The 26,938-nt window shown below is 37.6% G+C and overlaps 1 protein-coding gene across 1 annotated transcript in view; it reads left to right on the forward strand.

Annotated features, from left to right (window-relative positions):
- dock2 (dedicator of cytokinesis 2) overlaps positions 1 to 26,938 on the forward strand; it is a 101,190-nt gene that overhangs the window by 19,243 nt on the left and 55,009 nt on the right. Inside the window, exons 21-25 of the mRNA XM_077531482.1 lie at positions 508 to 642; positions 3,762 to 3,870; positions 4,433 to 4,503; positions 8,482 to 8,588; positions 23,730 to 23,869. Of these exons, the coding sequence (XP_077387608.1) occupies positions 508 to 642; positions 3,762 to 3,870; positions 4,433 to 4,503; positions 8,482 to 8,588; positions 23,730 to 23,869 (562 nt within the window). The remainder of the gene's footprint in view (positions 1 to 507; positions 643 to 3,761; positions 3,871 to 4,432; positions 4,504 to 8,481; positions 8,589 to 23,729; positions 23,870 to 26,938) is intronic.

Consider the following 26,938-nt stretch of genomic DNA (forward strand, 5'->3'; position numbering starts at 1 on the left):
GGGAGGCTTTTATTGTTTAAGAGGATTAAAAATAGTTTTAAGCCAGTTTGTGGAGTTCCTCATTGCCATCACAAAGCCATAATTGTAGACCTCTGGAGGCCCACGTCTTTATTTATGAGTTTGGACATAGATTGAAATTTGAACAACTGCTCAAGGTTCAAGGCCACTTCATTAGGTACACTTGCATAAGACCTGAAATTATCTTTACAGAGGTATTATGTTGATAATATGTTTATTATTTTTGCTTCATCGATTTGAGGGGTCTTGAATACTATATTGCACTGACATTTGTTATGGAGTGTATATTTTTGAACCACCTATCACAAATGCTGTTAACTATATGAAAAGGAGCCAGCTCAGGTGTGAAAACTATTTTCTCCTCGACTAGTCTCTCCTTCACTTTTACACTTCTTTCCTGCTCTATAAAAGTTAAAATGGAGTTGTGGAAGAAATACTTCACTTTGTTGGCCATCATTTGTGTTTTTCCATCTCTTGTCCCTGTCGCAGGAAGTTGATGTCAGTGCTGAAGAGGTACCTGGACGTCTCCAGTCAAGGGGAGCACTGTGAGGCCATACTGCGAACTCTCAAAGCTCTGGAGTACATCTTCAAGTTCATCGTTCGCTCACGCATGCTCTATTCCCAGTGAGTGCGTGTGTGCAGGCTTTTTATGCGCCGATCACCATAATGAGTTGTAAATTATTTGAGCGTGCCACCCACATGCCAGTACGCCTGCATCACTCTAATCAACTTTAACAAGAAAGCCAAGGGTGTTGCTTACAGTGTCATTGGCGTTAATATGCATTGAGGGCGACGACAAGGGTCGGAATTAAGAGCGCACGGATGCAACGTGCCAGGAGGCGTCAATAAACCTTAGGTCATGAAATTAATCACAATCAGTAGGTACTATTAAATCTAGATTTGACTGAGATATAAAGTCGGCTGCAAAAGTATTGAAACAGAAAGTTCAATTCCTTTAGTTTATTGGAAGACATTTGGAGTTCATATGAAAAGACGATGATGTAATATTTACATTTAGATGTGTTAACCAACTCAAGACAGAGCACCTTTTGTTTGAAGTAGCACACTTTTCAAGCAAGCAAATGTATTGGAATGATATTAAATGAAAGATGTTTAGTGGCATAACCTAACAAAGGACTTCGTCTGGGGGATATAGTGTAAGGCAGTGTTCCCCAACATTTTTTCCACCACCGACTGGTTCATACAAGTCCACAACTTTCGTGGACCGGCAACCCAGCGTGTGGGGTGGTGTTCAGCGGCTGATTAATAAAAGGCTTCAACAACAACAAACACAAATCCACTATGTATTTTTATGTACCTAACAAGCTCACATTCTGAACTGTTGTCTCATTCATTTTTTTAATCTGAAACCCAAATGTCTAACAAAAACAAAGGAATTGACCTTGCTGTTCCAATACTTTCGGATTAATTGTAGTTAATTGTTGAGCCATGCAAATGGCTGGTGACGAGGCTGAGATGTGCCCAATGTCAGCCGGTTTAGTCTCAGCTGATTGGACGTATGGATAAACAAAGTGAGCGGTTCAGATAATGGATGTTCATAGCAGTTTTCTTGCCGGGATATGACCTCACTTTAGTTTGCAATGCCATTAAAGGACTGTCTATGAAACTTGTGTGGTGCTATTACGTAGTCCACACATACATTTGGACAAGCGATTGTCGATAGCTTTGTACTTGGCATTGCCACTACTTCCGAATTCCAAAACCCCGCCTCCCCACGGCATCTATGACCTGATAAATGACGCTCTCTGTGCGTATCTGTCGCTCACCGACCACCTCGAGACGATAAGACTCCCTCTGCGTTCAAACTTTTCATTTTCTTTTTCTTTTTTTTTTTTTTTTTTTATCCCCTCTGTCCTCCATGACCTGCGGCTTTCATTGCTTTGCTGGGTCTTGTTCTTTTTGTTTCTTTTTCCTTTCTCTGAGCCCCCGCAATGTTTCTCCTTCATGCCCTCCATCTTCTATCTCGCCTTCTCGCAAACAAGTTTCCCTCTTAACACGTCAGTTCAGTCATCTTGAACTGATGTGGTCATAACTCATAGTTTTGTATTGTTTTGTTGCCGCTTCCGTCGCACTTCTTCTCCTTCTGACTTTTTGTTCAGTTACCCCATCCAATGTGTTTAGTGTCCCCTCTTCATCATACTTCCCGCCTATCCATCTGTCACTAACAACTTGTTTTTGAGCTCACGGCAGAGTATTGGCTTTCAGTGCGTGTATGTTTTGCAATAGCCTGAGGTCACGCTGACTCATACACTGAGGTGTTTTATTTATTAGGGACAAAGAGGGCAGTGCCCAACCAGATCCATTTGTTGCTGCAGATTTTCTTTCATTTGATCATACTTTTTACACTTTATAGCTTGGATTCCGTTTTGGAAGGAATGTGTATGTTTTTTGGGTAAAGATTTGGAATAACATGTTCATATGGGTGAGTAAACAGAATAACTCCTTACATGGTAATGTGATTGACCCCCGTCTAAACTGTGACACAAAATAATGATGCAAATACACGTCATTTCCATTTTCTACCGTCAATAAAAGACATTAAGGGCAAGGAACTTTATTGAAAAGAGCTTAATTAGTCAGGGCATAACATAAAAGAAAGTGCTTTGCCAACACCTTGTGGTATGTAAATATGTATAAAGTATAAAAAATTTCAAGTCTTTTTATTTTTTTATTTTTTTTAATTTTTTTTTTTAATTTTTTTATTTTTGCTGTTATGTGAATTTCATTTATTCAATGCTGTCCTGTTTGGCGCCTTAACCGGGATCTCTAGGCCTTATCAGGCCAGAGAGTCTGATATACTCTCTCTGTTGCATTTTGTATTGAATTGAATATTTTTTGGAAATGCAGTTGGACAGACCAAGATTTGAGAGGTGATGGAGAGAGAGGAAGTAAAGAGACCAAAACATAAATAAATAAATAAATAAATAAATAAATACAATATAATATAACTATATACAATTTTATATTCATATATATATATATATATATATATATATATATATATATATATATATGTATATGTAAAATTGTAAAAAAAAAAAAATAACAAAAAAAACAAACACGTTTTTGTGATAGTATTTGAGTTTTCCTGGTGCACACAGTCTCAATCAATCGAAATACTACTTGTGTATCAGACTCATTCACTATTGAACACATATATGTAAGTGATGAATACATGAGCTGGCATCACACCAAGACACACCATGTCGACATCGTGTCTACACCTACAGTACACCTGCACAGACCGGTCTACTGGATTAGGCGGGGCGATGAGTCTGTGATCAGAATAGAAGTCTGTGTGGAGCCAAGTGATAATACTGCTGCGTTACCACCTAATCCCTCCCCTACATGCGGAATTTGCCGTGTGCCACGTTAATCCCTCCCTCTGGCGCTCATAATTTTTATTGTAATTAACAGCCGCAGAGCTCCACTGAATCACAAAGAGTTGCAGATGGGCAGCGGAAGGAAAAGGGCAGAGATGCATGTCAGAATTCGGCAGTTTTTATCGTTTGTTAATTTAATCACCTCATAGCTCTTGCAATAAAAGGGCCAAAACGTGTCAGGCCAAGTTCCAAAGAAACACTGGTAAAAATTTAATTGGTGACTAAATTGTCCATTGGTGTGGACAAGGAGTTTGTAAAAAGTCAAAGACGATGATATGTTTTGGTTTCGTGCTATGCATTACTTGGAGCATTCACATTGTGATCACATTTCCTCCACAGACTCTACGTGGGCAATGAGCAGGCAGAGTTTGAAGAGTCGCTGAGGAAGCTTTTTGAGTCCATCAACAACCTGATGAGGACAGGCTACACTACCACTTTGCTGCTGCGGGTAATTGCTTGCACTTTTCACCACCCGCTAACTCTTCTTCGTCATCATCATCATCATCATCATCATCCATACATGGTTTTCTCCCTGCTTATTCCTTTCGCTCATGAGATTCGGTCTTCTGTGCTGTTTGTTTGCTTTTTACTACACTTTAATCAATTTCTGTAAACTGTGTATAAGTTTAGAACTCTATTGCTGCATTCGACAAAAGTAGGAACTTGGCTTTATTTCCAATAACAATATAAATGGTAAATGGACTGAGCTTATGCAGCTCTTTCCACACCATATGACATTTTTTTTAAACTTCACACGGAGAACATATAGAGATGCATTTTCCCATAAGTTTGTAAATGTTGATAGCTCGTACGGAATTCCGATACAGTATTACATTTTTAACAGTGCTTTGTGGGTAGTTTTTTATATGGTGGTATTTATTTTCTTATTGCAAGTCCTTGCAAGTCTCACCACAACTAAGCAAAAAAAAAAAGTTAAAAAATAATCTAAAGATTAAAGAGTACAGAAAAATAAATCATCTTAAAAATGGAACTCTTTTGTGTATGCTCAGGTTGCAGCCCTGAAGTACCTGCCAGCAGTCCTCCATGATGTCGAGAAAGTATTTGATGCCAAATTGCTAAGGTAAGCTCACTGTCAGAACACACACACAAACACACTCCAAGTCTTATCTTGACTCCCACTCAGTGAGAGAGACAATATATGGGATCTTTTGTCCCGCCTGCCCAGCAAACCCGTCCTTCTGTCCAAGACACCTTCTCCCCCTGAGGGATCTTCTGCTTTTTCATCAGGTGATAAAAATCTCATTAAGATGACATATACACAAGGACATGCGCTTTAGCACTCTACAGCGCCTCCATTTTACCGCCGAATTGACAATTCCAGCAAATGCATCACACTGAAACCATACAAGCATCTTCTCTTAACCCCACTTGCAGTTGCCTTGGCCTTCGGCCCATATTACACTTTCCTCTTCAAGATCATTGCAGGAATGCATTGAAAGCACATATTAATGTGAGGAAAAGTGCTGCTTGTGCCGAGATACCAATGATTGGCGCCTAGGCATCTGTTTGCGCACTCTCTACTATGTCTTTTTTTGAATTTACAGTAACAAAACACCTTCTGCCACTCATTCGTCTTGTCGTAGATTATGTTTGGCATATGATCGTAAAACACACAGCTGTGTATTCACTGTTGCAGGTGCAAAAGTTGAGTCAGTCTCATTATTGCATTTAATTTAAAATATAACAATGGTCAACACAGCGGCAAGTGGCTCGCATGTGTGCTGAAACGAGGTTCTTTGGCCCTGTGTAGGGATAGACCAATTATTGGTGCCCATATTCAGCATTTTAACAAATACCGCCATCGACTTTTTTTGGGGATTCATAAGGCCAATAATAGGTCAATTTAAAACTGTGTTAATTTCAGGGAACTGTTTCATTTATTACAATTTTTAGTTAAATTTATAAGAAATGCTGCTGACCCTGGGAACTCTGCACCTTTTTTTTTTTTTTTATTAATTAATTTGTTTATTTATTTATTTTTATTTAAACTAAGATAAGTAAAAAAAAAATCAGATATTTTGAAATTTTGGAAAACTTACTGTTGAAAACAATGGAGAGCTATTTATTTGTTTATAGCTTTCATTTAACTTTTTAAGACATGCTCATGACCCTTGGAGGTCCCTAAACAATTTGTTAGAATTTTAAAACAAAGATGTCTGTTGACAAGAAGAAGATAAAGAACACTCAAATTTTCGGTTCTAGTTAAAATGAAAATCGGCTCCAAATATTGGTCATTGGCCACCTTGACTAATAATAATCTGTTTCGGCCCTGAAGAAAATCATCGATAAAGAAAATGGATGGATATGATTCATTTAAAATAAGTCATATTTTATCAGTATAGTCATGGACCACTAGGGGTTGCTCGCAGACCAGCATTAGTGCGCACATCACACTTTAAGAAGCTGCTCTCGAAGCCCCAGGGGCAAACATGAATCCATTGTCTTGGCATGACCTTCTTATTTGACATAAATATGACATTAAAGTGGCAAGTTATTGTCCTTCCACTTTCAATCACAACATCCTCATCACCATAATGGCTCCCCTCATCTGTTGGTGAGGTTTTGTGCAAATATTGCTTGTGTATTCGCACACCTGCCAGTTCAGCATTCTTGTTTCATGTCAACACAGTTTCCAATGTGCACAAATACAGAAAGTTAGGATCAATGTCACAAAATATCACTTTTTCCCCCTCACATTCATCACATTAATATTTTATTTTATTTTTTTCTGCACTTCAACATATAGTTTGGTGCACAACGGAGCCAGGTAAACTTGCGAGAAACTACCCAAGTATCCCGGGTCAGCGTCGCCTCGGGCAGGCAAGCAGTATGAATTCCAATCGCAATGCATGAAGCGGACCTCAAAGCTTGGTCTCATCTCTTATATACTTACTCACACTTTACATCCCCGTAATCCTGTCAGCTTGTCTGGTGTGATCCACAGAGTGATGCGTGCATTTTGTATGCACTCGTTGCCCTTTGCTTATCTATAGAGCAAAGAGTGACATTCTGCAGTTTTAATTAGTTTAATCTCAGATGATTAGTGGGCCTGATAAATCTATAGCGAGCCCGTGCGTTTGCCACAGAAGGTCTTTGTTATGCATATTTGAAATTGCACGCTGACGCCCGTCACTAAACTCAACTCTATATTACAGAGCACTTTAAGACAACCACGGTTCTTTTCTTAAGAGGTAACCCTGTGGCATCAGATACAATGAAAACAGCAGAGGCCCCAGAATTGAACCATGTGGAACACCATACGTTCCGTTACACATGTGAATTCATATTAAAGATAGACCGATGCCGATTATTAATACTGGCAGTTAAGGAGGCCGATAACCAATATTTCAAGCCGATATTCATTTTCAGTAAAGGTGAATATATATATATTTATATATATATATATATATATATATATATATATATATATATATATATATATTAGGGGTGTGAATTGCCTAGTACCTGACGATTTGATTCGTATCACGATTCACAGGTCACGATTCGATTCGATACCGATTAATCCCGATACGAATTTATAAGTCGATTGTTGCGATTTTTTTCATTCAAATTTAGAAAATACTAATCAGTAAGCTTGTAGAGTGTAAGATTTATATGAAAATGTATTATTTATTTATCTGAAATTTCAGTCTTATAGAGGTTGTAATCTGTTTCATGTTTGAACAGCATTAAAATAAAATATTAAGGCTTAATGTTCCGTTCATATAACATTCTTCCAAAAAATAAAAAATAAAAAATTAGATTCTGCCGATTAATGAATCGATTCGAGAATCGCGCGATGTAGTATCGATTTTTTTAACACCCCTAATATATATATATATATATATATATAGATATATATAGATATATATAGATATATATAGATAGATATATATATATATATAGATATATATATATATATATATAGATATATATATATAGATATATAGATATATAGATATATAGATATATATAGATATATAGATATATATAGATATATATAATGTAGATATAAATAATAAAGTTGAGTTGAGTTGATATGCTTGTTTTGCAAGATGTTTCGACACATTGACGTTCAGGTCTGCAGTGTTCCTTAAGGGCTTGTGAGCGCCCCATTTAATTGTTTTAAGATTGAATCCGGGAGACGCGTGACTTAAAATGTTGTCCTCATTAAAGTTGGAGCTCATTTGTTTTCGTGGGGGCGTAAACAGCCGAGCATGCCTGTGCCGCACGTAGTGGCTGCATGCTAAGCTTGAGAATTCATGTTTTTAAATGTATGCTAATATCTTACTGAGATATGATGGTTTTCCATTGTCATCCTTGCAAATTCCCAACTTTGCAAGATGCTAATGGCACCAAGACAAACCTGTGTTGGCAAATGTGTTGATGAAAATCTACAAATAAGAAATGCAACATAAACTGTTTTGATTACATTGGTACTTCCCGACAAAACAGATTAGATTCAAGGCTTGTCATCATTTATCTTCAATATTTTCATACGACCCATTAGGAAGTAACAAAAGAGAAACCAAAAAATATGAATGAAACAGATTAACATACAGAGGAGACAAAATCATAACTTACTTGACCTGCATTTGTTTCTTGAGATGGGAATCATGGTGGCCTAGTGAGTCGCACACTTTGAGGTTCAGGGTTTGACTCTTGGATGTTTGGACTTTCCGTAAGGTTAATTGAAGCGTACAATTTACATTTTGGTGTGATTGTGAGTGAAAATGGATGAATGGCTGTTTCTTGAGAAGAGCACGTTTCTGTACTAATTTTCTCCAAACTTCCAAGTTTTAATATCCTACACTGATAACTTTTAAATTAAAACTTTACAAGTGGTAGGTCAGATCAGGAGGGCTCCCAATTATCAACTGATCTTCAAATTTCAGTGATTAATTCTCTATATGGAAATAACCTTTGTGAATTTTGAACGATATGAAAGGGTGAGGGTCATACCAGCTCATGTTTTGTCTGCAGTCTTTCTCTCAAGCATGATTAAAGCATTTTTTTCTTCCTTCCTTCCTTCCTACAGTCAGTTGTTGCATGATTTTTATTCCTGCATTCGACCTGAGAAACTCCAGAAACAGAAACTGGCCTCTATGACTGAAATTGTCGGCAGTCAACTTTTCCAGCGACCAGGTTTGCATGTTTCTTTACTCCACTTGAAGACAGCACTCTGATTGTGTTAAATAAAAAAAATAAATAAATAAATAAAAGTACCTAAGCACACTAGCAGACCATTGGCAAATCCTCCTTCGGTGATTCTAACTTATTGTTTATATCCTATTGAACATTCCGTTATGTGTGTAATGATAATTTGTGCCCAGCAACAGGATCAGGCAGACAGCTGTTCATGCTGCTCTTTACGACCAGTCAGAGTGTTCTTTGCACTAAAGGTTTTATTTTTTTATACAGCTCACTCAGTTCTTAATGCCAATACTGTTAGGCAATGTTCTTTTTCTTCCACCACAATCTACGAAAACGTTCTGGATCGACGTATTGCCAAATGGTGACTCTATCTAGTAGACCACAAAGTGATTACTAACTTTTATTGAGTCATGGCACATATTTTAAGTTGTAATAATTTCACAGAACACCAGCAAATAAAAACATCACAAAAAGTGAATTCACATATCAATGATATCCCTTATGCCTTATAATAGAAGTTTATTTATGATTTAGTTCTGTTCGATGAACAAAGATACAGTATTATATACTTACGTGTGCTCTGTCACACTATGGAAATCACAATATTGGGAAATGACAAATACTGTTTATGCATCTAGTCACTAAACCAAAATATAAAACATCTCTTTAACTAAAATTTATTTTTTTATGCGAAAATCTATTTATGCATGATTTTTCATGATCTTTCCTTCTTTTACGAGAAAGGAAAAAATAGTAAATCATGTTACTTTTAGATAGGAAATTATAGTAAAGTATGGAAAAAGAAATGGTGGCTGAATATCTGACCACTCAAAGAAGCCCCGTGAGCATGATGAAATCTGATTCTAAAAAGATGAATTTAACTTGAAATTCTCCATCCATATTCAAAATGGTACAAGTCATAAAGAGCATTAAACCATATCCGTGTTCTAGTTAGGCTTTGTCCTTTAATTTGACACGTTCTGCACCCAGACAGAGAATGTCAGAAAGTCTATAGCAAGAAAAAAATGAGGACATCAGTCATGTCTCAGTAGTTGCAATCGTTGCATATTAATGTTGTCGTGCCAAAGGAGAAGAAAATGTATTAACGTTTAAGGCAAACAAGACAGGAAGTGTTTCCAGAGCACTTTAGTTTGATATATTTGTGACACTTTTCACACCGCGCTACCTCCACATTTGAATAATTCACCGGATATGGTGTGACAGCTCAAGTACCTTTTTAAAAGTGCAAAACACATGAGTGATCAAGCAGAGTTCAGCCACCCTTGCCTCGTACAGCCCCATTATAGCCGACTAATTTGGACCCAGTGGGCTGATAAGTGTTGGTTTGTCTGCTGAAGACTGCATTGTGACAGCTAATGTGCTGCTTTAATGCTGACGTGATGAGTGTGCACGTAATGAGGCCCTGGCAGCGGAAGAGGACAGTAAGAATTTAGAGTCGATTGTGCAAGGCTAAACTGGGTTAAAAGGAGTGACTCAGTCAACTAAGACTTGTGGCACTGATCCTGGAGTTTAACGTGACATTTTGCATAGGCTTGTGTGTGTGTGTGTGTTGAATGCCTATTCTCGTGCACAAGCTTGCGATTCCACCCATCAGTCAACCGCCAGCCAAGTTCGTATAGCCGGTCGCGTTTTCGGCCCCTTTGTATCGATCCCGACTCGGATGATTGATTCCCCCGGGGTCGAGACGACAGGCTGTCCTCTTGGGCAAGCTGTCAGCGCCCTCACACTCTGTCACCTGGAGAGGGGAGAGGTGGGGCGGGTGCGAGCGAGGTGCGGATGAAAGGTAAAGAGCAGGATTATGAAAGAGTGTGAAGGAAGTGAGGACATGGCATCGACCCAAATGGATCCATTTTGCCACACTAACTCCTCTGTTTGTGCAATACAAGAACTGAAATTAGTCCTGGAATGAACTCATTTTTTTTACCAAATACTTGAAGATGAACTCCTCAAGTGTTCAAAGGAGTTGGTTAGACGGAGGTGAAGACGATAAGACCTCGTGAGTCAAGAGTGAACAGGGAAAACGGTTGAAAAATAGGAAAGCTATAACCTTTGTCCAAATAATTTGAGCAGCAAAAGGAGCGGTGACATGATGATTGGTAAACACAGAGGAAGGCGCAGGGATAAGTGAGGGGATGACAAAGACGGATGGTAGGAGAATGAGGAAGAGGCAACAGCTGCTTGTAGAAGCAAGGCAGGGGATAGCAGACTGATTAATGGATGTGAGCACAGTTGTATGTTGGGACAAAATGACAGATATGCTCAAAAAAAAAAAAAAAGAAACTTTTTGATGGCTTCAAACCACTATTTATTTAGCAAATACAACCGTCCATTTTCATATGTTGTTAGATAGAGATGACGTTTTGCATGCTTTCTAAAGTGCTGGTGAAAAGTTAGAAATGACTTACAACAGTTTAACAAGATGTGTCCACTCACATTAATTTGAAGTAGGCTAAGTGCATTTCTACACGTTTCTTCAGAGACACTTTGAGTTCTACGAAATATGAACCATCGCTCGGACGATTTTTGTTGTCATAAGTTTTGAGCAAACAATTACGTTTCCTAGATGGTGGCAGCTAGCTTCACAACAGGCAGCAGATGGTGAACAATTTAACAGGGCCCAACCGATATTTTTTTGGTCCCTTAACGCTTACAACAACAAAGATTTGAATTTCATAGTGGCAATCAGATCATTTGATGATTTTTATAGGGCAGTGTGATAGTACACAAATATATATAGATTTAAACCATAAATGTATGCAGGCAAAATAAAGACTGAAATTACTGGGGGGGGGGGGGGGGGGGTCAGCATGATGCCCTTTCACATTTATACACCGTTTGTTTAAAAAAAAGAGACCTATTAATGCATCTTTCTGACTTAGTTGTGAAACTCTTCTTCATCATATATCTGTGTTATACCGCCCTCTGGTGGTTTTTTTATTACATTATATTTAATTATGTTATTACTGTATGCTTTTATATTGTTTATTTTATGGCTCCTTTTAATAATACGCAAAGAAGATGCACCTGCTGCTAAGGCATCACAATATTTATTTTTACGTAACTATTGTGCATATCTCAGTCTGCACTACACGACTTGGTGGAAGTTGGAACCATTGCTATAGTAAAGTTCATTACAGCCACCTGGTTGCATCACCCGGTTTTGAGAAATGAGGTGTTCATTAGAGGTGAGACGATCTAGCTGCTGATTAATTGAGAAACGGCATCTACCGTCTACAATATAATAAGGAAGCCCTGTTTTAAAATTAAAGGAAGCTCATTAATGAGCTAACAAATTGGCAGTAGAGCTAACTGTGGACTCACAGCGTTGACCAACAATTTGCTAACCAATTTATATAGCATTTAGTGGTTATCCAAACCTGTATGCAATAGGTCAGCTGCTCTCTTCTTCCCATTCCATGCTTGCATGACTACTTATGTATTAATTTGTTCATGCATTTCCAAATAAGGCATGACGTAGGGTGTAATTGAGATGGATTTTAGCATTGGAATGATAATCAGACGGCTTGTATGCAAGGATCGCTATCACCCGGGAGGCTGAAATATGCAGCAGAGCTAAATTATATATTCATAGTCATTAATGGCCCCCGGTGTCCTATCACTGTACTGCAGGTACATATTTCATAGCTCCACCTGCCTGTCTGAGCTGGCCTGCCAAGCTGCATCACCAGGGAAAAATGTCAAAACACTGACAGTGTATTGGAGAGGCTCCATGATCGAGTGTCTGTGTATGATACTCACCGTAACAGTTCCATTATTATGCAAAATAAAACTCACCAGCAGCAACATGGGCTTCACCCGCACAATCAAACGATAACCAATACAAAAGCCACTTTACGATTCCTGCTTTGACAGAGATATTGTTTGCAGTTTGCAGTGGTGTATGACTGCACTGAATCACATTTGGTGTTCACCACCAAATCACAGCATTATGACTACTTTCACAATCCAAGATTCAATGTGAGGACTGTATATAATAGTAATAATAATATTAATAATCATAATCATAATAATCACTTTCAAATTGCAAAAGTCCATACGTTGGAATTGTAACTGTTCGATCAAACGAAGGGGGGGAAAAACATGAGGATCAAACAAGGTTAAACTGAAGCAGCAATTTGCAGTCATTGGACTAGCAAATTAGCCTTTAGGCCAGTCACAGAATCCTTTCAGGCAACACTGTCAGAAAGGTAGTCATCCACTAACAAATGAAGTGAATTAATGCCTGTGAGTATGCATGAAATGTATTATTTACCAGTTGATTAAAAAAAAAAAAAAAAACACAGACATGTTCCCTCAGATTTGCAGCAAATTAGAGGAAGGTGAATGCGTCACTGGTGTGTTTAGCATAATAATAATAATAATAATAATAATAATAATAATAATAAACTAGTTTCCCATGCACATGCACCTGTGAGGTTCACCTGCAGGCTGTAGAATTGCTTGTGACATACACAAACGTTTCCAGACACAATCTGCATTTACACATGGTGCATAGCACATGTCCAACATGATGTTTGGTCTTGAAATAAAGTTACATTCACGGTGCTATTTGGCTCCTTTATTTATTTATTTGTTTATTTTTTGACAAAGTATAATTTGTAATATTGGACCAATGGGACTGATAAAAGGGGAGAAACCGATAATGAGAATGAGGAGGGAATCCTCAGAGGAAAAATTCTGAGAGTTTGTTTACCACTGTTATTCAAAAAACGGGTCTAATCCAGATTGCTGCAGCAATTGAAGCCTGCAGTTGATCCCAATGCATTCTAATCTACTGCTCTTGGTATCACTATATTGTGACAAGAAAATAACCTTAAAATGAGAAATAATGCACTGCTCTCATATACAGGAGAAATAATAATTCATATTCCTTCTTCTCAACAGAAGCAGTCTCATTATCCAAATTGCTTACATTGCCTGCATCACTTGTTGACATGCTCACGCCGCCGTCTCTATATTTCTTGTTGAGAATGCTGAACAGATTCATGTGAGTGCTTAATGAATATGGATGTGTGATGTGCCGTTACCTCATTATTGTCTGGATTTAATCAGCACCGAGTGGGCACTCTCTTGTCCCACCAATCTGCATTATTGACATTAAGGTCCAGATTTAATGACATTGTGTGTGCTTTTCCACATCAGAGAACTTTGGATGTCAATGCGAATCACCAAATCACCAAGCGGAATGTGACGGAAGGCCTTTGTATGTGGTTTAAAAATTAACCCTATGACATAGTCACATCAGTTTCATTTACACAAGTTTTTAACGCACCGATTTATAATTATTTTATGCCCATTTTGCTTATTTGTTAGCCATCATCTTTTGTGCAGCTTGTGTTGTCCTAGGCATAAAAATCAATAAAATAGCCGTTTACTGTTAAGTAAGACTACTTTAATATTGCTTGTGTTGTATAAAGTTGATGTCACACTTGGCTTCTGTCAAGGCCCACAAACGTCCAGTAAAATAGTATGCCTACCCGACGGAGAATTATGAATAGAAATTGTGTCCATTAAAGTGTGTATGCCTGAGGATGACTTATTGGTCATATTTTAGATTTTTATGTTATTGTTTTACTGGTTAACAGCATGATAGTTTCAATTTCAATAAAGTTGTCTTTCTCCTTTACAGTTTGAGAATGAAACTGTCGAGGAAAAGACTACAGCATATCAAGTTGAATTTTATTTTTACCATCAGTGTGTCTATGGTGAACTCAGAAGTAAGAATGCATTGTATTGGCATGATGAACACCAGGAACACAAATAGCAAGAATTGTTAGATTGCAAATTTATTTGAATGCAATGTTCATATGGCATGTTGCTTTCCTCTACAAGTATTTTCAGCTAAATTATCAACCTTTCTGGGAATGCAAAAGGGATAATGGCACGGGTTCTTTATAAATCAGCATCATATATGGCTTAGCACTAATGAAGGTTTTGTCGTCAAACATTAGGAGGAACTTAGCGACATTGTTATGAAAAATGGAATACATACAGTATTTATCAGCGGTGTCATTAATTCCAAGCAAATAGATAGCGGGAAATAATGAGACTCCGTCTGGAGCGCCACCTTTTATAATTGCTACTGTGCTTACAGCATAAGCTCAATAATATGATAGAAAATTGAGCTGCGCTCTTGGAAATGCACCTATTTATTTTTTAATAGGCCCGTCAGATCGAACTCCTAGTTTGGAATAGTACAACTTTTGGCCACAACATTGGGTATACCTGGACAATTGAGAAAAAAATACAATAACAGTGAGCAATACACTATTTGGATTTTGCGTGTTTGTTTGGGGAAGAAGGGTTCCATTGTGTCTCAAAAACAAAAAAGAGGGAAACTCTTGACTGGTGTTATATTAGCTATATGTACTTGAATGACCTCGATCGTTGACAATAAATGTTACGAGACCTTTACATTTCTAATACCTATGAGAGTAGAATGTTTACATAAAATGGCAGAAATAAAATATAACTTTTTCTAACAGAAGAAAAAGAAAAAAAGTTTGTTTGTCCATGGTTTTGTTAGCTAGCAGCTGCACTATTCTATGCAACCTTTTAAGGCTCAAACTATGAAACAGTTAAAAAAAAAATACTCTAAAAAAAGAGTAAATGCCTTTAATAATGATTTTAGCCATGGCTATTATCAAAAGTTGAATGTGTGAAGTGTAAATCGAAAAGAAAATGTTACATGATTAAAACTGCACGGAATGGCAAACCAAGGCTAGCATGCTACCATAACTTACTAGTGCACCACTGAGTATTTCTTTTGATGACTGAGGGCTTATTTCCTTTATTAACTAAATAAAAAGGCTTATGAGCATTTCAGTTTGTTTTTTTTGCTGAAATTAATGGCACAGACATGCTGTTTTGATGCTTCAATGGGAGGCACACCATAGAGTAAACTGTGCCAAGTCGTTTTTTATTGACTTTTATTACTTTAACTAATGGTAAATGCTATCTTGGTTGACAGTTCAACGGCACTAAACAAAGCAATGCACTCATCATTCTCGTGCAATTTTGTTGCTAGGTTCCAGCAGCCATTAGAAGCTGTAGTTTACCTTGTGCCGGTCCCACATTGGAAACATGCCAGCAGAAAAGTAGAGAACAGCAGAGAACTAAATTTCCCCTAATTGAGAACGAAAATGAGAATGAGAATGTGAATGGGAAGGAATTTAATATTCATCATAATTCCCTTTTAATTAGTTAATCGTATGAATCGCTATGACAACTGTGTGATTGACATATAAAGTATGTGGCCAAAAAAAAAAAAAAGATACGCTGAGACGGGACTTGCATAATATCAGAACTAACAATGGGGTTGGTGAAATCCGCCGGGCAATGGGACCCAAGGGTCAAAACCATCACTGTCCCAGTCAAAATGGCACGTCTGGTCACACTTATGTTAGACAATGTAGTCCACTTTGAACATTATAAGTAAAAGCAGAGTTTTGATGCCCTTCTCGTTCTACATCTTATTAGCTTGTGCAGTTGCTGGTGAGGGAATGTGCTCTGGTGTACACAGTCAAATAAGGATGTTAATGGCTGAGAGGATTAGGCGCTGACATGGTTGAGAGACACATAGCAGCCCCCCCGGCTAAAATAAATGCGAGTATAAATGCTGCTCGTTCTGCCAGACAGCATTCTGCTGGCAGATGACGTGAGACTAATGCCAGCTTTCTGTATGCAATCCTTGTTGCAGTGCACTGCTGCAGTAAGTGCATCAATCCGCCATCTCTCCCTCAGCTCCACTCGGGGCAAATACAAACTGTGTTCGCTTATACACAAGTTACTTTCAGACACACTCTGATGGCTTCGATTTATGTAATTCCCCAAACACTTCTGTGATTAAGTAAGAGCCCCTTTGTGCCTCAACTTCTGCCCACACACTTTGACTAGCAAAAGCGGATTCAAATGCACTTGAACCATGTGTCCGTGACCGCAATAAATCATACAAACTGGATTTTAGTCGGCGAGGCAAAAAGTATTTCTCCTTCTTCCAGTAACATTAAAAATAATTGTCTGTCTGGCATTTGCTCTGTAAGATATCAGCATCTGAATTCTAATTAAGAAAAAAGTCATATACGATATAGCTTCTATGCCACAAATGCCCAGATCTCTGAAGAACATTTATTCACACACTGCAAGTCGGTTTTGTGCTTATTCTGTGACCATACAACGCCATTAAATCATTTTGTGTGTCCACATACTGGATTCTACTGTGACAAAACAGAAGAAGCAATCAAAAACGATAAACCAAAAAGTTTATAGTGCAGGTGCTGCTTAAATAAAGTGAGAGTGGATAGCCAAGCCAGAGAAGTGAAATATTAGGGCGCAACACCCACCCTGACAGAGACAGATGGAAACTTTGCAGAGAAAGACATTTAATCATCAGCATACAGTGCGATGGCTCCGCACTAAACACTCATGCTCCTTGAAAGATCCACTTGTTTGTGTTTCTTGTTTGTGTAAGCTCGAAGCACTCTGTTGCCATAACACATAACATCCACATTGGATGAAGAAGACACATTTATGTAATTGTTAATGGTTGTAAGGCTAGCATTAAGGAAGGAAAAAAAATAACATCAAATAATGCTGAACTCTCCTCTATTAACTATTAATAGAATGTCTTTTTTAACTGTGTGTATATATATATATATATATATATATATATATATATATATATATATATATATATTTTTTTTATTATTTTTTTATTGTATTGACTTGTTTTGAATTAGAATTGCACATAAATACAGTGTCACAATATAACATTACATAAAAAGATATTCTATTAATAGTTCTATATAATGTTATAGTGCACATTTTTATGATGTAGAAAGATATTGGCATTCAGTGCTGACAGCTCTAGATTGTATGTCATTCATTGAAGAGAGCCTGTGGGTAGATTTTTTTTTTTTTCTTTTAGTCTTGTTGTTCTGCCTGTGATGCCCCTGCAGCATCTGCCAAATGGAAGAACTGTGAAAAGTGTGTGTTGTGGTGTGTTCAACTTCTGATAATGCTCTGTGCCATCTTTGTGCCGTAACTGTCATAAATGTGATGTAGTGGTGTGAATGCTACTCCACAGATGTGCTCGGCAGTTTAATGACGTTTGGAAAGCCTTCCTGTGCTGGATGCTCTCAATTTTTGCTGAGAAGTTTGGGGTTATTCCGAATTATCTCACCTTAGTAAGAATTAAAGTCTCTGTGGGTCCATATAAGGTCATCACTAATGGAGAAGAACCAAGGAGTTTGAAAGTTTTTACTTCTTGCCTGGGTTCCACTGTCTTGGGTCGATAATGAGCATTTAAAAAAAAAAAAAGTTTATTTTCATGGCACCAAGACAGCACCTGAGTCATCTCTTTTCCTGCCTCTTCAACACCGGTGATCAGGCCTGTGACTTTTGTGTCATCAACAAACTTGATGATGGCAGTGCCACCCTGAAAGGAAATGCAGTCATGTGTGTACAGGAGAGGGCTGAGCACAGAACCCTGGGGCTTCCCGTGCTTACTTGTCCTTTTACCTGGTGCCAACTCGGACTTTCTGAGGTCTCTGTGAGGAAGTTTTTAGTTGGATACCTTGTTCAACTGCTTGAGAGGGGTGAAAGATTAGGGAGATTGCAGTTGTAATGTAAATTATCGATTATTATTATTAAGACAGCGGAAAGACCGAGAAAAAAGGAAAAGTGCCAAAAAAATGGAATAAAGCTATACAAAGTGTTGTGATGCCAGTAGAAAGTCATTCTGAGTAGATTGGAACAATAATATGGTTTCATTTGAAGAGGCACGATTTGAGGGTAGCCAGTGTACAGTATAGGGTCAGCTGAAGTGGCACTCCACTTGAAAGAGCAATCACTTCAAAATGGTCACTTAAATCATGTGACCTTGAAGGTACACACCAGTGTAGATGCTGATCCTACCCGACTAAAAGCCCCTAGGGGCACAGTACATTTCCAGCAAGCCAATGAGAGAGGGATTTTTAATGTGCAGCGGCACACACTTGGTATTAATATCCTTGATTGTGTCAGGCTGGAGATATACCTTAAAGTGAAGTCAACCTCCCCTCAAAAAAATATTGACAGTAATTAGTGCTATGCAGCCCCACTAGTTAATATTGCGTTAGTGGAATATGAGTTAAGCAGCAAAATCCAGCAGTTTGTGTCAGTATCAGAAGGCGGCCATTTTGCCACTTGCTGTCAACCGAAGATGACGTCAATGTTGCTTAGGGCTCAGGCAACAACCAATCACAGCTCACCTGTTTTCTGAAGCTGAGCTGTGATTGGTTGTTACCCGAGACCTGAGCAACTGTGATGTCATTTCTAGTCGACGGCAAGTGGCAAAATGGTCGCCCCCTAAGATGGATAAAAAGGGCTGGATTTTGCTTCATGTTCCACAAATGTAATATGAACCAGAATGTCACGTTTAGACCAGCGAGGTGACATAACATATAATTGTCAAGAAATGTTTAAGGTTGCCTTCCCCTTTAAAAATCAAAATGATGAACTCAATTAATCAATTTAGAGCCAATTTTGGATGTTTAAGGGAGCTTATTTCAGGTGCTCCATCAATATAAGCGGAATTTTATCGACTGTGTACCTTTTAAAGTAGATAAAGAGACAGTCAAATAATAGAAGCGATTGGCCCTGAATCTGAATTAGGCGCTTAGACCTGCAGTGAAAAGTAAAAATAGCCCAAGGCGAGCTGCTCTTGTTGCATTGTGAAGGGAACTTTTATAAAAAAAATCCATCCATTATCTATCCATATTTTTTTCTTTTCCTTGCATCAGCTTGTGTCGAGCATATTGAGCAGGAATCGATGCCACGGCAGCGACAGGCAGGCTCTCTGAACCGCTACGTTATCAATAACTCGAGAAATCCACACTGAAAACATTGAGGAAGTCTGTCAAAGATGGACTTTGTCATCTCATACTCGCAGCTGTGAGATGTCGCCCTTTGATGGAAACATCCACAATTTAATAAGAAGAACAATTCCCTGTCAACTTGTGATTGGACAAACTGCGACACTCCCTCTCAAAACGGCCCTTTCGCTGTCTTGTCAAAATCAGCTTTTTGTATGCTGACTGACAGAGTCATTAGTTTGAGTCAGATCTCACAAAAAGAAACACAAGTAACACTTAAAATGGACTGTTGCTACAAAACCAGCAGTGTCAAACCCTTTCAGAAACACGATGTTCCTCGCACAATATTTCTAGAGCGTGAGCACTTTTGCAAATGTATTCTTCGATCCTCCAGCACTTTAACACTTTGGTGTAGATTTTATTTATGCTTTCAGTCTTGATTGTTTGTGGCTCCTAACGCAATTAAAAAAAAAAAAAAAAAAAAAAAAAGCTTCTGTGGCGTCAAATTGTAAACAAATCCTGTCGGCTAAACCCAGACCTCACCTGGTTCTCTCATTTAGGAAATATGGCCTGAGTTGATTTTGCCGAATGATGAACATGTGGAACGGTTGGAACTGGATTTCACAAATTCTCATGTGAGTTGATTAATGACGCATCTCGCTCTCCACCGGAAGGCAGACGGATTAATTGTCACGCTTGCACAAACGGCGCTGCACAAACGCCTTTATCTCCATCAGAAATGGGAAAAAAAAGATGATTTGTTTCTCTTTTTTGACACATTAATAAAATGTAGCGGAGGAATCTTCCCAAAAAATATAACTCTGCTCTCTACTTTTATTGATTAGAAAGAATAGAGTGGATGCACTTAAAAAATCAGCCTCCTTTTCAGCATCACTACCTTCATTTTTATCCCATCAAATTATAATTCATGCCCTTTTTATTGTTCTACTCTGGATACTATCGATCAGCTAATGTTCACCACCTTTGAATAATGATTCATAGTCCTGTTCTTGAATAATGCTCATCAAATTGGCTGTACAGTATGGCATCGGATCAGATTAATTAACATGTAATCATTTTTTATTTTTTATTTTTTTTAGATAAATGTAATTCATTGCCATTGGCTAGCAATCAGCCAAGGGTGTGCTGCATTATTAAGAACCTTAATGACATGTTAAAAAAATAAAATAAAAAAAATATTTATCTATGGGTTGGACTCATTTCTGGTGCCATCCTGACTGTAGTTTGCATATTCTGGCTTCCTCCCACATTCCAAAAACATGCAAAGTAGTCTGATTAAAGGCTTAAATACGTGCGCTTAATATACTTTATTTTTAATAATTCATTTTTCACTGAATATATTGAAGAGCGACTATTTGAACCAAGTAGCAAAGGGTATGGAAGCAAACAACAAAATAACTCAACTCAACTCAACTTTATTTATAAAGCGCTTTAAGAACAGGCGTTGCTGTATACAAAGTGCTGTACATAAACATCAGTTTTGCAGTAAACAAGAACAAAGCAAACATTTTGAAGTGCGAATACAGGTTTATTTATTTATTTTTTTTTACAAGTAAATACATTTTACATCAGTGAATAAATAAGAAGTAGTGAATACAGAGATAAATAAATACATAAATATTATGTATTTTTTTTTTAACCAGTGCAGAGGGTTCTAATGAATGCATAAGAATTACCATTCGAGGATGGCACCAATTTACTGAACAAGAAACCACCATAAAGTGGAAGAACTCATTAGTACATTTTTTTTTTTTTTTTAACCAAAATCTATTCACTCAAAATGTTAATGTTATTGTGATATAGGTCTATGCTTGTCCTGCACATCATTCCAAATCCACCAAAAGTTATTAGGCATACTCACGTTGTAATGTAGGGCATTATAAGACCTTTGTAAGTGCAACTCAATGGTTGTATTACAACTTAAAACTCCAGTCGATGCATATTCACAGTTCATTATCCATGGGTTTTTATATTCATAGATTTAGATTTTTTTTTCATATTTTTAAAAATATTTTGTTTGTTTCTTTCATTTTTATGGCATTTTTTTCCCCTCAATTTCCCCTCTTTTTTTTTTTTTTTTTTTTTTTTTTTTTTTTTTTTTTTTTTTTGAAAACATGTTTATTAAATTTTATCAATCTTCTCTAAAGATTTTGGGGTGTTGAAAAAAAAAACTAAATAAAAATGAACTTCAAATTAAAATGTTTTCAATAAGGATTTTCAAGAAAACACACCCTTTAGTATTGAATTCTCACTAGATAATTCCTTGTTCTTGATGTTGGATTTGATTGTTGCTAGAATGCGTTGAGGGCATCTTGTGATGCACACTCTTTGCTCCCAAGGGGTGGGAGGCAAGCAGCCTCAGCTCCGTTAATAATGAACCTAACAAGCATTAGCCCAGATGAGCTTTTAATGGGTGTATCTAGTTTCTATACCTGCGTCTACAAGCAGAGGATGAAAGGGTCTGTGTGGGTGGCTCAATGTTGTACAGAGCAGAGATTAGGATGAAAGGAATGAGATCAATTTGCCTCCCAATTTAACATTACATATCCATCCATCCATCCATCCAACTACTTATCCTCATAAAGATATAATATACTTTGGTTCACTAAAAGGGAAGTTCAGTGACTTTTAATGATGTTCCTAAACCCAACTACAGTAAATATGCAGTTTATGCATAAATTTTTTTATTGCATATTTATGCATGTTGTGCATTTTATGTATTTCAGTTAAGAAAATGCAACATTTTGCAATGTATATTGTTATGTATTGCAAAATATTGTGTTTTTGGTGCTTTAGGCCGATAAATCAGGATCGAGTACACAATTCAAGTCATTCTCATGACTATAAAAATTCCATCTATTGAAGGCATATTGGGAGTCTTATTTTTGATTCCCTTTATTAAAGACCTGTGAGGAAATGGTGAGCTGAAATTGTGCCAAATATGGTGGTTTCATTGCATAAAGGCATTGTTCCTGTTGCCTGCATATTTTGAGCTTATTGTAATTACCTACTAATAACTTCCTTCCTTTCTTATCATTAAATCATGAAATAATACATATAATTGTCCATAAAGCATAATTACGATAATTATGGAGAGCTTACTGGAAAAATCCGGCTTTCATTGGCCTCATGAAAATTGTTATTCTCTGAACATTTTGTGCAATAATAATCAAACACAGACAGGAAAGTTTTTTCTTTCCCAGTGGGATCGCCGTCATGCTAACAGTCGACCTTAGCAGTATCATGGTATATTGGTATCAAATGGAATTCATGACCCCTCACAAAACGGATTAAAACAACAATGGTGTTCAATGTTCAAGTTAATCCTTTAATTGACTTGATCAGCTTCCAGCTCTTTTCTAACTTAACTGCCATAAAGCTTCAAATGCTGTTTATTAGTGATTTGGCAGCATTTCTTTGGACCGTCTCCAAACCAGACACTGTGTTCATTTACATACACAGAGTGTCGAGTGGCTCAGCAGCTGGTGTAAATTGTAAGAAGAAAAATTAGCTCAAGTCCTTTTAAAGTAAGTAGAGTTAATGTCCTGTCAATTCCAAACCCATGCTTTTCATCTCATAAACTTGAAAAATGATGCTTTTAAACCTTGAATGATGGACAGTGAGTGTAAAACTTGAATATTTTAAAATGAATTCATGACAATCCGTCTTGGCTCACATATTTGCAACAAATATCAGGCAAACAATATTGATGCCTCTTTTAAGCGTCAGTGAGGTCTGTAACAGGTCTGCGATTAGACACATCCTCACTTTTTAATGGATTTAATTGTGATGATAAAGTATGTTGGAGGGCAAGGTAAGAAATGAACAAACTAAAGATTTAGATTAATCGGAGCGAAGGGGAAGGCAGCAACATTATTGTGATTGATGTGTTGGGTGTGTGTCTGACAGCAGCAGACATGCATGCAACCGCAATCGACATTTGATTGATATCACTCCATTATACATTCGCGGATGAGGGTTAAATTTCTTTTTCAGGGTGGTGGCATCATTTCTCATTGGTCTGTATTCTATCTGTGCCCTCAGGTTGAGCACAAGGTGTCAGTTTCTGCATTTTGAAGCATTATTTATCCTGAAAAGAACATTCAGAAAAGTCTTTTTGATCTTTCCTATTGTGTTCTTCATATGTTTGTCTAAACTTAGTAGATGAACTATTTCAGTTAATGTCCCAATTAAACCTGAATATGTTGTCTCCCAGAGTGTCGAGATGTGTTGCTGCCAATGATGCTGCAAGAGCTGAGTAGAGTGTTGTCCAACATGGATGGGCCTTATGATGAGAGGAGAAAAAGTCTGGAGTTGCTCAACAACATTCTGGAAGTCCTGAGCAAAGATAATGTGGTGAGACACCTACGCAAATACTGTAGACTCGGATGTAAAACATTAGGTAAACCCATATTATCTGACGAGATCCAATACAAGGGTGTCAAGATTGTCTTCACAAAGAAAATGACTATTGTTCATAAGTCATTATTTTATAATGGAAACAGTCTTATGAAGCTTGGCACACACATCATGATTTTCAACATCTTTACGAGACCCCACATGTGATGAGGTGTCGTGTATTTGTGTACCAACACAGCACACCTAATGATGTCTCCACCAACAATTGTGAGTCTCTTGCTCCAAAGTAGAGTCTGTGGCTTGGTTTAACTCAATATTGACCATACACATCAGGATTTGCGATCATATCTACTCACAAAATATTCACAATATTCTGCTTTCGGGTGAAATTTCAATCTGAAGCAAAAATGCAACTCTCAATGTCCAACTGTTAAATGATTTAGTATTTTTTGCACAACTTGCTGTTCTTTAACTCATTCACTGCCTTTGACAAGTATACTTGTCAATTGTATTTTTTAGAGCGGGGATAAATGGGGGCTAATCTGACTATGCTCCACAGTAAATATCAAACTTGGAAACAACTTTACTGATGCCCAACCACCGGTAGATGACATCATTGCCCCATTTTATACGAAATAAACACAGTTTCAGAGTCCATGGGAGAAATGGCTGTATTTTGGCAAACCTACATTTTTCTACTGTCAATTATAAAAGAACGGGACAGGGCAAAAAGTAGGGAGTCTATTCTGTTATTTGGTAGATTCGGTTTATGTATAATTATTGAACGCAATATCACATGGGTATTAAAAATACTGAAATTTTCTCAAATGGCTGGCAGTGAATTTAACAGGGGGAGAAAAATTCACTGCAAATGTTTGAACCATGAATTGACCAATTATTATTTTGATATCTAAACATTCATCTTCATCATGCTGCTCATTTTGACATCATGGGACCACGATGACACCACCTTGACAATATGTCATTGTCATGTGCTCCTATTTGCTCAGTGAGGCACACGATCACGGTCTACATAGTTCACAATGTTTTTTGGCTAAAGCGGGCCAAAAGTCAAGTTTTTTGACGATGTTGACAAATATTTTGATTAAGGAGTGATAACCGCTGCAGTGGCCAAAACGTTACTAATTAAAATGAAACTGAACTAACCACTAGAGGCTGCTAGAACTGCACAAATGGAGTACTAGTTCACCTTTTTAACAGATGTGTTGCTCTAAATATCGTGACATGTGGATGACAATTTTGTGGCAATTTTAATATCACCATATTGCCGCTATGATTACATAACTAATCAGGTTCATCCTGAAATTTTACCTCGAATCATCCAAATATTCATATTTTGGAAGCAAAAATAGCACACATTTGAACTGTTCTTAAACTTAAGATCATTGTCCATCCCAACCATTCTCTCAACAGATATCCAATAATCTGGATTTTGCTGACTTTGATATGAAGTGGGAATCAAGCATGATTGGGTGATCATCAGTATGTAAAAAAAGTGTATTATTTAGTCGATAATCAGGTCCACACAAAACTGACAGCTAATTAATTTTTTGTAGAGGGTTGATGCATCAGCCAAGGAAGAAGCCATTAACTTTATAAGTCACTGAGCACCCACAACGCACCGTTGTTAGCTGCGGTTAACAGTAGTATCACACAAATATTGTAATAAGGTGCAACAGGTGCACTATTACTTGGGCTTATTTCAACTCAGTGTGCTCTAAAAGCCTCCAATAAACTAAAGTAAGCATTATAAAAACATGAGGAGAAAAGGTGGTTTAGCCCACCAATTAGGCTACTCGGCCTTGGTTCATCAGCATCATTAGCTCAGTTTAACCTCATAACTCATACGCTCTTCAATGAATCGTGCTTCTGAAAGAGTACAGTAATGTGCCCAAGGCCTTTCTGTCCTTAATCATCTTATCGCTCCGTGCAGCATGCCTTGAATTATTAGAATTGTGTGTTTTGCTGTAATACTAATACACACCTCACCAATATCCACCCAAGTTGTATCTGTTTTAATTGCTCCGGTGAGTTTTTGACAACCTGTCGAGTCTTTCAAGGAGGAAAGGTTTTGCTTTCCAGTTCAGCTCATGTGCATTGCGCTAATGAAGCAGCAGCTTACAAGCAGACATGCACTGACGAGGGAGAAAAGACACGTAATTAATGGTGAAGAGATGGATTTGCATTGGCTCGGGGGTAAAGTGAAAGTGGAGGATGGCAGTGTGTGAAAATGACACGACATGCACAAATAGTCTCATATTTTTGGATATAAAAGCTATGACTCATGGCTTTCTTTCATTTATTTATTTTTTTCCTTTTTCAGAATGAAATACATAGTACCATTATGCAGTGTACTCTTTCTGGCCACTTAAAAAGGAACACTTGCTCCATCTAATAAGACCAACTAAAACACTCAACAACGTATCACAGTATTTTTGGGCGCTCAATCAGCATTTGGGAACTGAGGATACAAATTGTTGAAAGTGGAATTCTTTCCCGTTCTTTCTTGATGAACAACTTACATTTTAAAACGGAGACAGGCCTGGACTGCTGGCAGCGCAGTACTCACACTCTTACTACAAAGCCCAACTGTTGTAACATGCAGAATGTGGCTTGGCATTGTCTTGTTGAAATAAGCAAGGACATTGCGTGGATTGCAGCATATTTTGCGCCCAAACCTTTGTATACCATTTATGGTTGTGGACGTGTGTCCAAAAACAACTTGAATTGTGGACTCGTCAGACCATAGCATAAATTTCCACTTGTGTACTTTTGTGGACAGTTGTTTTTATTTATTTATTTTCCTGAGAGGTCAGTATTATTCATTGAACATGTCAACAAGTCAGCATGTCATCATTATTTCTCTCTCTCTCTCTCTCTTTCTCTTTCTCTTTCTCTCTTGTGTGTGCGTGCGAGTTTGTGCTCTTTAATTCACCTGTAACCTGTTATAAATCCAAGACCCTTCACCTTACCCGATACTTCAGAGTCCCGCCCGAGTCGTGAAGTTGTCAGGAAACCAGAGGAAGGATCAAAGGAAAGAAAGAT

This window comes from Festucalex cinctus, chromosome 9 (genome assembly GCF_051991245.1).
Source record: "Festucalex cinctus isolate MCC-2025b chromosome 9, RoL_Fcin_1.0, whole genome shotgun sequence".
Lineage (NCBI taxonomy): Eukaryota > Metazoa > Chordata > Actinopteri > Syngnathiformes > Syngnathidae > Festucalex > Festucalex cinctus.